General features: G+C 40.8%; 1 protein-coding gene across 5 annotated transcripts in view; it reads left to right on the top strand.

Moving 5' to 3' along the window:
• The window catches only part of LOC129717661 (ATP-binding cassette sub-family D member 1), a 63,992-nt gene that overhangs the window by 49,486 nt on the left and 1,258 nt on the right, over nucleotides 1–13,248 (top strand). For all 5 annotated transcript variants that reach the window (XM_055667730.1, XM_055667733.1, XM_055667729.1 and 2 more), the window contains 3 exons: nucleotides 6,975–7,386; nucleotides 7,468–8,339; nucleotides 8,411–8,500. In XM_055667730.1, coding sequence (XP_055523705.1) covers nucleotides 6,975–7,386; nucleotides 7,468–8,339; nucleotides 8,411–8,500 — 1,374 coding nt within the window. The remainder of the gene's footprint in view (nucleotides 1–6,974; nucleotides 7,387–7,467; nucleotides 8,340–8,410; nucleotides 8,501–13,248) is intronic.

Below are 13,248 nucleotides of genomic sequence, written 5' to 3'. Positions count from 1 at the left end.
CACTAGTGTGCCTAAATACGCAAACTCATCTAACACTTCGATTTCGTCACCGTCAATTAGAATTCGTGGTGGTAGGCTACAAGAGTTTTCTCTCGAGCCTCTACTTCTCATGTATTTTGTCTTTGACGTGTTTATGAGTAGTCCGACCCCCTTGGCCTCTGCCTTATGTCTGCTGTATGTTTCCATTAATGTTACAAAGTTGTGTGCCATAATGCCAATGTCATCGACTGACCGAATTTCCTGAAAATCGTACCACTCGTGTCTATCCCCGCTTTTTATATACATAACATCTTCCATGGCAATGCTGAAAAGTAGACATGAAAGCCCATCATCCTGCTGCAACCCTCTTCGAAATTCGAAAGGAGTCGAGAGCTTACCCGAAACTCGCACTGTACGCACCACTCTATTCATCGTCGCTCTGACCAATCGCGTAATTTTGTCCGGGAACCCGTGTTCGTGCATAATTTGCCATAGCTGATCTCGTTCGATTGTGTCATATGCCGCACTGAAGTCGATGATTTAGTCCATGGTGGTGCGGGCCCCCATGAATTTCCTCTGGTATTGCCCCACAAATTCCTTCGCGATAGGTGATAGGCGACGAGTACCTTGTAGGCAGCGCTTAGCCGCGTGATTGCATGACATATGCTATAATCCAGCTCGTCACCTTTTTTGTAGATGGGACACATGATTCCTTCCATCCATCTCCCCGGTAACATCTCATCCTCCCAGATCCTGAAAATCACCCAGTGCAGTGCTCTAGCCAGTGCATCATCACCGTGTTTTAGAAGCTCGCTTGGCAGTTGGTCGCGCTGACAGCGGCTTTGTTACTTTTCAACCAGCCGATTTTTTCCTCAATCCTGGAGGCTTGGGGCCGGGAACCTGTCGTTGCACGTACTCCTAGACCAATTGCAGTACCACCTTCGTCTGCTGTAACATCGCCGTTAATATGCCAACTCAGTTCCCGGGGTAGTGTGCCCGTGAGAATTCTCTCCCAGCCGTACGACGAAGTAGCGCCGAGACCCAACGAAGACCGACTAGAGACATCACGGCGTACGACGAAATAGAGCCGAGACCCAACGAAAACCGACTAGAGACATCACGGCGTAGTTTCCCCAGCTTAACCAGATCCACCATCAGCCGGATGGCACAGCGCACCCTATACACACCATACACTTACACATCCGTAAGTTAGAAAAAAAACATAACGATAAACGACCGTCTTTGGTTTCCGAATGGTGTCACATGTCCCAAAGCCGACCTTGAGCCTCCGAAACTCACGCTCGTGTTAGCCATCAAAAGAGGCTTTTGGAGCCTCGCCCCGGATAGTCCCCAGAGGTACGACCAGGGACTGGAGTGATTTGAGCTGGTCCTTCCGACCTGGGAGAGAGATAACAATGGTAACGACTGGCAGGGCACTTCGTGTTTAACTTCTCACATGAAGGAAGTGAGCTCCGAGGTGGAGTTCATTTCACATACCAAGTTCCTCAAGAAGGTGCTGCTATGGCTGACAATCAGCGGGAAGGGGATGTCAAAGCAGCTCTTCTTTCGCTCCAGACTGGTTGTGAACGTGTAATATTATAGTAGAAATGCCTACTGGAAGTTACATCGTTCATCAAGACATACTATATGGGCGAAGACGCGGTGTCCTGGCCGGATCTGGCGTCGACTTACTACTCGAACCGATCGCTGGAGGAGATGGAGCGGCTAAATATCGATGTGGCACCCAAGTTGGCGAGCCCGCTCAACGTCCCCAAGTTGCGCCCTATCAAGGATTGGGCAAACCTGAAGCGTAAGATCTACTCTTACAATTTTGTCGCGAAAACTGAGTAGAAATTGATAAATAAATTGAAGAAATAACTCAAGAATATGCCTACACGTTTGTTTTCGTTCGCCATGGCGAATGTTCCGGAACAGCCGGAAGACCGCACGCAAGGGCGTAGAATTTTTTTGCGAGTAAGCTAGCATGATTACCTTCCATGGAAAATTTATTAAACTCGATTATCTGTCTTAGTTATTTTTTACCATCATCTAAAAAAGTCCATTTTTTACCGTACACGTTTTAACCCTCTAGTGCCCAAATTAATTTTTAGACGGACTTCGAAAAAATCGCTATGAAGCTTTATAAACATTTTTTTAAGTTCTTATTAAAGCTTTTTAGAGGTTCAACTGAAGACGGTCTAAAGGCGGCACTGGGCACTAGAGGGTTAAGGAATAAATTACCAATAGCACAAAATGGCAACTTAAACCTATAAAAACATCTATCCAAAGTTTCTACCACAAAAGATCAACACAATGGTCGCAGTGGTCCAAATCCTACAAAAAAAAATCCAAAGTTTCAGCCAAATCAAAAATAATAGTTAAAAAATATGTAATCTGTTTGATCTTTGAAGACTCGGAAATTATTGAACCGATCGGTGTGAAATTTTGTATGGAGATGCTTTGAGGCCGAGAAAGTTAAAAATCAAGGAATGAAGGGCTTCTATACACATTAAACACAAATTTCTGTGAAACTCGAGAGCTAATCAAGTAAATAAAGTCAAATGTGGTATGTAAGGGTTTTTAGGTACAAAAAATGTTGTTATATTTTCTTCCGCTGGAAGGGGGAGCTCCCATACAATCTAAATATAAATTCCTGCATAATTCGATAGTTGATTGAGGAAATGGAACCAAAATTAGAATGTGAGGATTTTAGAATACAAGGAATGTGTCTATCAAAAATTGACCTTAGACGCTATTTTTGAATCCAAGGAGGAAACTACAGATAATTGATGCCAAGAGGTCGAAATTTGACTTTGGCGCCATTTAGATATCCAATATGGCGACTCCCGGTTTCTAGGAAATGAACTAAAATGGCCAAATACCACCCAATATCGGTATTTACACCTTAAGTTTAGTAAAGCCGGCAATGTATGTAGTTTGCGAGAATACGAAAATGAACGGGAATAGAAGGTGTGACTTTAGACTTAGAAAAAATTTCCCTCGTTCAGACGGTACTCGAACCCGCAATCTCCGTTGTCTCCGGCAAGGTGTTTTAGCCAGTTGAACTTCTATACCCGTTCATTTTCGCCTTCTCGCAAACTACATACCGTGGAATGGGGTGAAATTGATCAGAGGGGTGAAATTAATCACCTGAAAATTCGTGATAAATAATACTAATCAAAAGATATTGCTCTTACAACACAAGGCAATGTTAACGTGTCCTTAAACGCAACTTTCGCCTGATTCACATACCTGTCAAAGTTAACCCTTGCATGCCCGGTGCAATTTTACATATTTTCGAAAAATTCTTCTAACTCAGTCAAAACTCAATCAAATTTGATCAAACAAGTTTCCAAATAATAAAAATAAAGCATTGGATTTACTTAAAGTAATCTTAGTTGACGGTTAATTACGTTAAATTTGGAGAAGTAAGTAAAATTTGATAAAAGCTCAAAAAATGTAATTTTCAACAATGATCACTCCATACCATTTACAAAAATACTAATGAATTCGCAGGAAACCACAAAGAATTAATTTCAGAGCTAGTTTTTGAGCTTTTGCAACAAACCGAATTGAAATCGGTCTAACGACGATCAAAAAAGAGCAAATTTAGCAACAAGTAGCTTGTGAACCAGAATAAACAAATTTTAACCTGGATTATCGTTATTTTCGTTTCCAAACTAGCTGTGAATAATTTTTCAGCACAGAAATCATCATTTATCTTTAGCATATCTAAAAAAGCACATTGCCAAAAGAATGTATGGATTTCAATGGTGTTCAAGTTCACCCCAATTTACCCCATAGTAACCTTATAAAATTATATAATTTTTTTATGAAGTAGCTGATAGAAATTTCACCAGAAGCCATAGAGGTTTACTGGAGCACATACCAGTATTTGTTTTAAATTTATACTATTTCTGGTAAAATGTACATGAAGCTAGTTAATTACTAAACTTAAAATGTAAGTCATATGACAAAAATGAAATTAGTTCGTGAAGGTATTTACACCACTTTTAATCGTTTCGATGCCATCATATTATGGAAGTTATTGACATAAATATATTGATGCAACATAGTCTATCATAATATCAGCGTCTGTAATTTAAAGAATTGTTGGAGAGGAGAACTTCGCCTCGAATTTATCACTTGCGACCACTATCGAATGCAACAACGTATTTAAAATAACAACAAACACGAATGTGTTTCCAAACATTGTCCAGAAACTAGTGCAGTGCTCAGCACTATATACACATGCAATCCTGATGGCGAAAAACAAAGATGTCGGCGATTTTAATTTTATCATTTAAACGATATCATGGAAATCTACAGGTTTTATGTAGAAATCAGTAGAATATGGATAATTACGAAAAAGTAATCAACTATCCAAAGGATTGTTGTTCAGACTTCTCAACCCACCAAAATTATGTAAAAAGCGAAGCCTTGGGATGCTACATTCGGATTATACTTTGCAGCCAACTGTTTAATGTACAGGGCAAATAGGTACAGGACAAAATGATATTAGAACTTTAGAGATTTTATTATTATTTCCAGACTTTCAATTCATTTGATACATTTGTATAAAAAAAATTACCCGTATTAAATATAATATTATATTTATTGACTAGAGGAGTGCCAAATAGTAAAATGAATAAATCTTACCATATATACGTACCAAAAAATAAATGTATGTAGCAAAATTTTACCCAAAATTTGATGACAAATTACTAATCTTGTAATAAACAATGTGCCTTCGCAATCGCAACTTAAAGAAAATTAAATTAAAAATTATTAACAATAAATTAAAAATTATTAGCAAAAAAAGACATTATTTTGCAATGGATTTGTTCCATTAACGGTGGAAACAGCAGCACTGCCTGTTCACTCGGAGCTGCACACAAGCTTTCATACAAGCCTTCATGTGAGAAGCAAATGACTCTCCGTTTGTCTTTCTATGTATGAAGTACATTTTTGGAAGTAACAAAAAGATCACTTTTAAACTACCTCCCGCATGTGCACTATACTTATCTTTAGCAGCATCGCTTTAGTGTTTATTTCCACTATCACACATGATTCCGTATTCCCAATTACACCACTAAAATTGGTTTTGCAGGATTGGCTCTGCACTTTTAAAAGCAGTGTTGCCGAATACCTCGAGATCAACTGGAAGGTTAACCAAAATTAGGTGAAGCCCCTTAAAACCAATGTGATATTTCTTAGAATATTGTAGGTCAAGGATGTTCTTATTCCGATAAAACCAATCATTTCAAACAATTTGCCTTTTAAATTTAAACGTACCCAACATTCGATTCACCATGCATGTGCATGTGCAGTGACTAGTAAGAAATCACAAGGTCAGTCTGTGAAAGTATGTATGTAAAATCAATTTGGAATTCCCATGCCTTCAATGTTTAAAATTAATTAAATAAGGAGAAAGAATAGACCAGATAAAGGCTCAGCTTGTTCTTAATATAATTCTTGTTCTGGTTTAAAAACCATTTGGCGATTTCTTTTTAATTTATGCAGTATTTTTGGTGGTCTGTTACTAACCGTCTTAATCTGCCGTGCTTAGAAGACAAATACTCAATATATTTTTTGTCACCAACCTATTTGACAGATATCGTATATCGAGATCAGGACGTGTTTTGCAAGATACCCTGCAACAATCAATGAAAGAGTGCTGGTTTTAAAATCGTCAACGCAATTTAGGTGTGATACCATTAATGGACAAAGTTATAAACCACTATTATGCAATTTGCCTATCGCTAGATCGCCGCCAATGTGTCAACCGTTTCGTGTGCTTGGGAAGACATAATTGAAAAGACCCAAATAGCGCCGCATGACCGTTCTAAACCCGACACTCCTTGACATTCTTTGCCAACTCCTTTATCAGCCTTCATGCCATACAGTCATTCTAACGAGTCGAGCGAATCGTGCGCTTTTGGTATTACAACATCGCTCCAAGAGACGTGTTCTAAAGTTCAGTAATCGAAGCTTAACATCAGCAGCAGTAGCATTAGAATCAATGCAGAATCGCACCCAAGGCCAAGTGCCTAGTTTGTAAAAGCAACAGAACACTAAGTCAACGTACGATAGAACCAGTACTAGTTTTACAATGACAAACTTCATTCGCAGTGCGATGCATATTCGTACTAACAGCAAACCAGTTTGTAAATCAAATTATAAAGTTTCTCACCACAGCGGACATCGTTGTACTTCTGATGTTCAAGTACTGCTGAAAGTACCGAACTAAAGGCGTTCAATCTTTCTACCCACAAGGCCTCGCAGCATGCGGCTTGGGTTGCCCATTAGATTGATTGAACATGAAACGTTTTAATCGTGGAGGTTTGATCAGTTTCGCTGTACCGCTCGAAGCTGTTATTCTATGTAATCGGCAAGCATAAAGGCAAATAATCGTCAAACAAATAACGGGTTTAGTTTGGTATTAACGATAATGCAAATTAATCTATCGGCCATAAGGGTCTAACCGAAGCATATTCAGGGTCTTTGATTGGACTGGGTAATTATCGTTGGAAACATAATGTTTCTTTTTAGTGCAGCTTCTGATAGCTAACTGTTGTAGTAAAATAATACTTTAGATGAGATATGTAGAATAAGCAGAACGAAACAATGGAACAAAAAATACATTTTGAAATATTTACAAAAAAGAAGTGTAAGTGTACTAAAATGGACGAAAACATTTCGTGTGCTGTGAACACATTACCTAATAAGGAGGAGTAAATTATGGTGAACCTACCGAAACCACATTTCAATTAGACTTATTAAAACTCGAAATACAATAAAAATTTTAACGTATACAAGTTGAAACACAAACATAAAATATGTAGCTTGTTTTAGTGTTCCATCAATCATATATCCAATAGTAATTTACATCGATTAATGTCCTATTCGGCAAAAAAAGCCATTAAATAAATTCATAGTAACAAAAGCCTAATGCTTTCTAGTAACAACGTACGTTATCGTTCTTTGATTTTCAGAACTCGTCTGGTTAATCATGCCTACGATTTGTACTTCAAGAACCAAACCTATTACAAGGTGTCGAACCTTGACGGACGCATCGAAAACGCTGATCACCGCTTGACCGACGACGTTTCGACCTTTTCCAGCTCGGTCGCTCACCTGTACAGTTCCCTGACGAAACCATGCTTCGATCTGATGCTGATTGGAATTGCTATGGCACGTTCGTCACGGCAAATGAAAGCGAACATTGTAATGGGACCGGCGCTGGTAATGAGTGTGATTGGCGCGACGGCACATATTCTGCGGGTGGTGTCACCCAAATTCGGTCAGCTCGTATCGGAAGAGGCTAACCGCAACGGCTATCTACGCCACGTGCATTCGAAGATTATCACGAACGCCGAGGAGATCGCTTTTTATGGCGGACACAAGGTTCGTATTTAGTTTAGATTCTTTTCCTGTTGCAGTGTTGTGAATAGTGATTTGTTGTTTTTTTTTTAAATTTTGTTCTAGGTGGAACACGCACAACTGCGAGATGCGTACGCTCGCTTAGTAAACCAGATGAATACCATCTTCACCCAGAAATTGTGGTTCATCATGTTAGAGCAATTTTTTATGAAATACGTCTGGTCTGGTACCGGAATGGTTATGGTTTCTTTACCGATTTTAACAACCAGTGGTCTTCCAAATGATACGTCTAAAAGTAGTACAATTAACTCAAATTCTGAGTACGGCGTTAGTGAGCGAACTCAATACTTTACGACTGCAAGGAATTTACTGTTGAGTGGAGCGGATGCAATAGAACGTCTCATGTCCTCTTACAAAGAAATTGTTGCACTCGCTGGTTACACTAGTCGCGTAGCCGGAATGTTCGAAGTTTTTGACGAGGTTTCTCGGGGAATTTATCGGAAAACAGTCGTTACTCCAGACCGGAACATTGGTGGTATTCTGGAATTCAAGGATGGCCAACCCATAGCAAAAGGCGAAATCATCTGCAACGAGTTTGAGGGGGAGATGACGATATCGTTGGAAAATGTGCCTGTAGTGACACCAAACTGCGACATCGTGGTTTCTAGTTTAACGTTGACCATAATGCCGGGAATGCATTTACTGATAACGGGTCCTAACGGCTGTGGTAAATCAAGCTTATTCCGCATCCTCAGCGGTCTGTGGCCAATATACGCTGGGACGTTGCGATTGCCAAAACCCGCGAAAGGAAAACCTTGCATGTTCTATATTCCTCAGCGTCCGTACATGTCCTGCGGCAGCTTACGGGATCAGATCATATATCCGGACACGCGGAAAGAAATGACCAAGAAAAACATCACAGAATACCAGCTAAGGGAGATTATGAGAATGGTTTCGTTGGAGCACATAATCGATCGGTAAGTATGACAATATGAGATTTGTTTATTTTTTTGCCGGTAATGAACGTGGTTTATTTTGCCACTTTCAGGGATAGCTTCGACGAAATTCGTGACTGGAAGGATACCCTATCTGGTGGTGAAAAACAACGGATGGCGATGGCGAGGCTGTTCTACCACAAGTATGTATTTTCTAATTTGCTCATTTTGAGAGTACACTGTTTATGACGAAGCAAACGAAAAGGAATGGATATAAGTGAGCGTGTGCGCTGCTTTCTTCTTTTTACGACCGCCTATGCATGGTTTTCCCATCTCGTTATAGCTAGGGTTTCAGTAGTTTTCTCACTGAAATACTAACGTCGTTCTGAATGGCCTTGTCTCGGTGCGTTTCACTGATAATCTCAACATTAAGCGCAGGCATCCTCCAACACACTACTCAGAATCTTAAATAAACAAAATGATTTTGTTGCCATCTAGTAGATTTCCGTATTCTATGTTCCGTATCATATGCACTCGCGACTTGCGGAACGACATATATACTTTCACTTTGACCGCTGACAGACGTCCAAGCTGAGTACCAAAGTTGTGTTAGGTTATTAGTACTAGCAATACTTTACCAGGTAGCGATCCTCTTACAGCAGCGAAAAAAATTATTGTAATAATAAAGTCACCATGTGGCGCTAGTGTACAAGTAATTTAAAATGAATACGCGATAAACAAAAGTCGACCGAACTTTCTGGGAACGCTTTTGGTCATTGCGTTTTGAAATCGTGGCGTTCACCGGCAGTGATTTACTTTACTACTAACTCCTGCAATTTTACACGCCGAAATCACCAATTGCATATATTGGGGTTAGTTGCTAATGTCTCCATCATGGTGGTGACCGAGATTCGTATCCCAACACCGACGTTTATGTTTGTAATGTTTTATGACCTTCGGTACTACAGGGTAATATCGATTTCCTCATCACTTATCGTTCGATTACTTCTAAGTTTGTCCAATCACTGTTTAAATCGCAGCAACGCCTTATCTATTGAAACTAAACAAAGTCTTCGTTGTCAACCATCGTAACTTCTGTCCAAGGATTTTTGTACGTGTTTATTCACGGAACACTATCATTGCTTATATTTCTTCCAATGGAGATTTCAATTTATACACACCACATATTTATTGAGTATGCAGTCTATCACATAGTCGCTGTCTTATGTTCGGCATTCTGCTGAATATTATCTTTACTGGTTGCTCTTAATGATATTATCCTATTAATCTCCCAGATGGTCTCGAGGTACGATGCTGGCCTAACAAGCCAGTCGACGTTGGTTCGAGTCTCGGCTCGGGAGAAAATGTTAGTGTCAGTAGGATCGTGGCGCTAGCCCCGCAATTGTCCTGTACACTAAACAATTGGCTGCGAAAACTGTGTATAATAAACAAAAGGTCGAGTTCCGAATCGGAATGTGGCACCAAGGCTTTGCTTTGCTTTGGTTGCTCCTATTAGACATTTGTGCTACGTGGCAGGCCCACTGTAGTCTGCCGTATTTTATAAGCTTAACAATATCTTCTTGTCATACTCCACTCTTCAATTTCCTGCTACTTAGAAGTCTTCACTATCTGAGGAGTTACAGTACGAATTCCAAACAACCATGCTTGCATGATCTCGCAAACCGTAAAAGGTTTCTTTCGTGAGTGCTATCAGGCTTTTTACTAGGCGGTTTATATCGTTGTTTCACGTTACGAATGTGCCTACTTACTTACTTTACTTTAATGGCGACAGATCGTTGAGATCCCAAATCTAGAATACGCCTCCACAAAACTCGGTCTTGGGCTGCTCTTCGCCAGTCTCCCCTTACACCCGCTGCTCTGGCGTCCTCGGCGACAGCACACATCCAGCGTGTGCGAGGTCTGCCTCGAAGTCGCCGGCCTCTATCTGGCTCTCTGCTAAATATTGTCTTTGTCGGTCGCTCATACGCCATCCGTGCTACGTAGCCAGCCCACTGTAGCCTGCCGTGTTTCAACAGCTTGACAATATTAGCGTGCAAAAGAGCGCAGCGTACAATAGAGCGCAAATTTTGTACGGATCTGTAGGCTACGGGACCTAAGCTGGCTACGCAATCCGTGATAAGCCCTATTCGATGCCGCAATCTGACTCACCTCGTTGTCACATGTCACGAGAGTACCAGGATAAACAAATTTGTCGACCACTTCGAAAGTATCCCCATCCATCTCCTCCGCAGCACCAACACCCGCAGAACTACCACGCTCTCTGCCAGCCACCATGTACATTGTTTTAGCAGTGTTCATGGTGAGTCCAATTCTCGCAGCTTCTCTTTTGAGAGCCGTAAAGGCCTCCTCAACTACCCTACCGTTAACACCAATTAAATCAATATCGTCCGCAAGCCTAGAAGCATGTGGGACTTCGTGATGATGGGCCCGCTCCTCTGCACACCTGCCTTCTAAAGCTATGTTGAACAGCAAGTTCGAGAGCCAGTCACCTTGCTTCAGACCATCTAACGTCACAAACGCGTCTGAAATTTCGCCCGCTGTCCTGACGCATGATGTGGAACCGTCGAGCGTCGCGCGTAACAGTTCTATTAGTTTTGTTGAAAAACCATGTTCAAGCATTATTTGCCACAGCTCGCTACGTTGCACTGTATCGTACGCCGTATTAAAGTCAATAAACAGATGATGTGTCTGCAAGTTGTGTTTTCGAAACTTGTCGAGGATCTGTCTCGAGGCAAAAATCTGGTCCATTGTAAATCGTCCCACTCGAAAACCGCACTGGTATTCTCCAAAAAAAGACTTCCTGCAACGGCCTTAGTCGCTAGAATAGGATACGAGAGAGAATTTTATAAGCGGAATTGAGGCGCGAAATGTCTCGATAGCTACTACAGTCGAGTCTATGTTCCTTAACTTTTATTAACTTCCTCGCCGATATCGATTTAAATACGTTGGATAGCTGGGCGCGAATCTTGCCTACCACGAGATAGTGATCCAAGTCGATGTTTGGACCTCGAAAGGACCACACAACTATGACGTCTGGAGAGTGCCGGGCGTCGATCAGCATGTGATCGATTTGGGAGCAGGCCTCTCCATTGGGGTGTCTCCAGGTGTGCTTCCAAATGTTCAGAAGTGCAAAATGGGTACTACAGATAACGGCCCTTGATCCTCAACACACATTACACAGACAGTTGTTAATAGGCCTCCACCTAATGACACGCTTCATTTGGTTTCCGAGAAGCAAGAAACCGACACCCCGTTCCGCTCTGTCACCGCCACTGTAGTAGATGTGGTACTCAAAAGTAGTACCCGCGGTCCGGAATTCACGTTCTCCGGTTTTAGGCCAACGCACCTCTTGTATGACTGCTACCTCAACTTTTGCCTTCCGTAGCTCTCTGGGCAAGATGACCGCGCGTGCCGGTTCGAGCAGAGTCCTAACATTCCAAGTGTCAAGTTTTCAATCGTTGTCCTTTTTCGTTTGCCTAGATCTGTACCGATCGTTCCGATTAGTATCATTTCTGGAGTATGTTACGAAAGTGCCAAGCATCGACTATTTTTCATCTCAATCTAAGTACCAACCCAGTCCCAGTACCCAGTCACCATGTAGTTCGTTTTGGTAGTGTAGATAATCCGTTCTATTCTCGTTGCCTCCTTCTTGAAACATTTGTTGAACAGCAGAGTCGAAAGCCCAACCCTTTGCTTATAATCTTGGCTGGAAAACCGTGTTCAAGTGTAATTTATACCATAAATCATTGAACTTAACTGAATCAAACGCCGCCTAGAAGTCTCTGAACAGATGATTAGTTTGGCATCTCTAAAGAAGCTTACTATTTATTAATCGAGATTGAGCCTCAAGCAGTATTACCGCTCGCGATAAAATATTGTTCGGTTGCAAAAAGCTGTCCTCTTTTTTTAAATATATGCAAACGTCCATAAATCATCACTTCCAGCAGAAAAGCAAACCACATCCACTATTAAACCAAATTAACGAGAGCAGGAACAAGGATCAGAATGTTATTTTGAGAAATAATATAGTTTCACGGTGAACAAGAAACATTTGTTGGAAAAGTTGTATAAAATTGTATAAAAATCTTCAATCATGCTTCTAAAACGGGCGTAAATCATACTAGATTTTTTTTTGCAACATAAGACTTATTTGGTCGGTTTGCAATGTGAACCAGAACACATCATTTGACATCTCAAACTACACTAGAGTAAAAAAATTGGATCGATAAAGCAAATGACCATTGCTGTACGACACATAAATCAAAAGTCAAACAATTTTTAAACATTCAAAATAATGTAAAAGATATATTAAATCATACTTATAGAGCTATTATCAAATGTGCAGGGCATGCTTAGCACCTCAACATGTGAGAAGAGTAGAGTGAATATTCACCGTTTACTTCTTGATCAGCATGAAGGCTGCGTGGGGATTTTTTTTGCGCTACACTTTCCTTTTTGTTTTGTGCTGTGTCTCTGTTTCTTTCAGAAAAACTAACACACTTGCTGCTGTGGAGTAGCTGAGCGAAACAAGAGTGGTGGATCACCCTGAAGAGAATTAACAGAAGTACGCCACGGTGTACACTGCTGAGATAAACTTGATAGAACTCGAAGACCAAACATGCGTAACGGTCGCCTGGATTATGTTTTCAGTTCCGAGATGCAAAGCGAACAACGCAATATACTTTCCTTCCCCTCTTCAAGCGAGTGCGTCGCTTTTTCACCGGTGTAAGAGCAGTTGTTTTCGCAGTGAAAGATAATCTCCTACACGATGCTGTTTCTCCGTGGAGAAAAGACAAGCCTGGTGCAGCGTAATTAGGATATCTAAAACTAATATTGGCTTACTGATATCAACCGAACGATGATTTTTTTGAAAATTTTTTAAACTTTTATATCTGGTAGTCTGTGGTTATAGTCTCATATATTCTACAGA

This window comes from Wyeomyia smithii, chromosome 1 (assembly GCF_029784165.1).
Source record: "Wyeomyia smithii strain HCP4-BCI-WySm-NY-G18 chromosome 1, ASM2978416v1, whole genome shotgun sequence".
In the NCBI taxonomy this organism is placed as follows: Eukaryota; Metazoa; Arthropoda; class Insecta; order Diptera; family Culicidae; genus Wyeomyia; species Wyeomyia smithii.
Note: the sequence above shows the minus strand (reverse complement) of the source record. Positions and strands in the feature narration are given on the sequence as shown.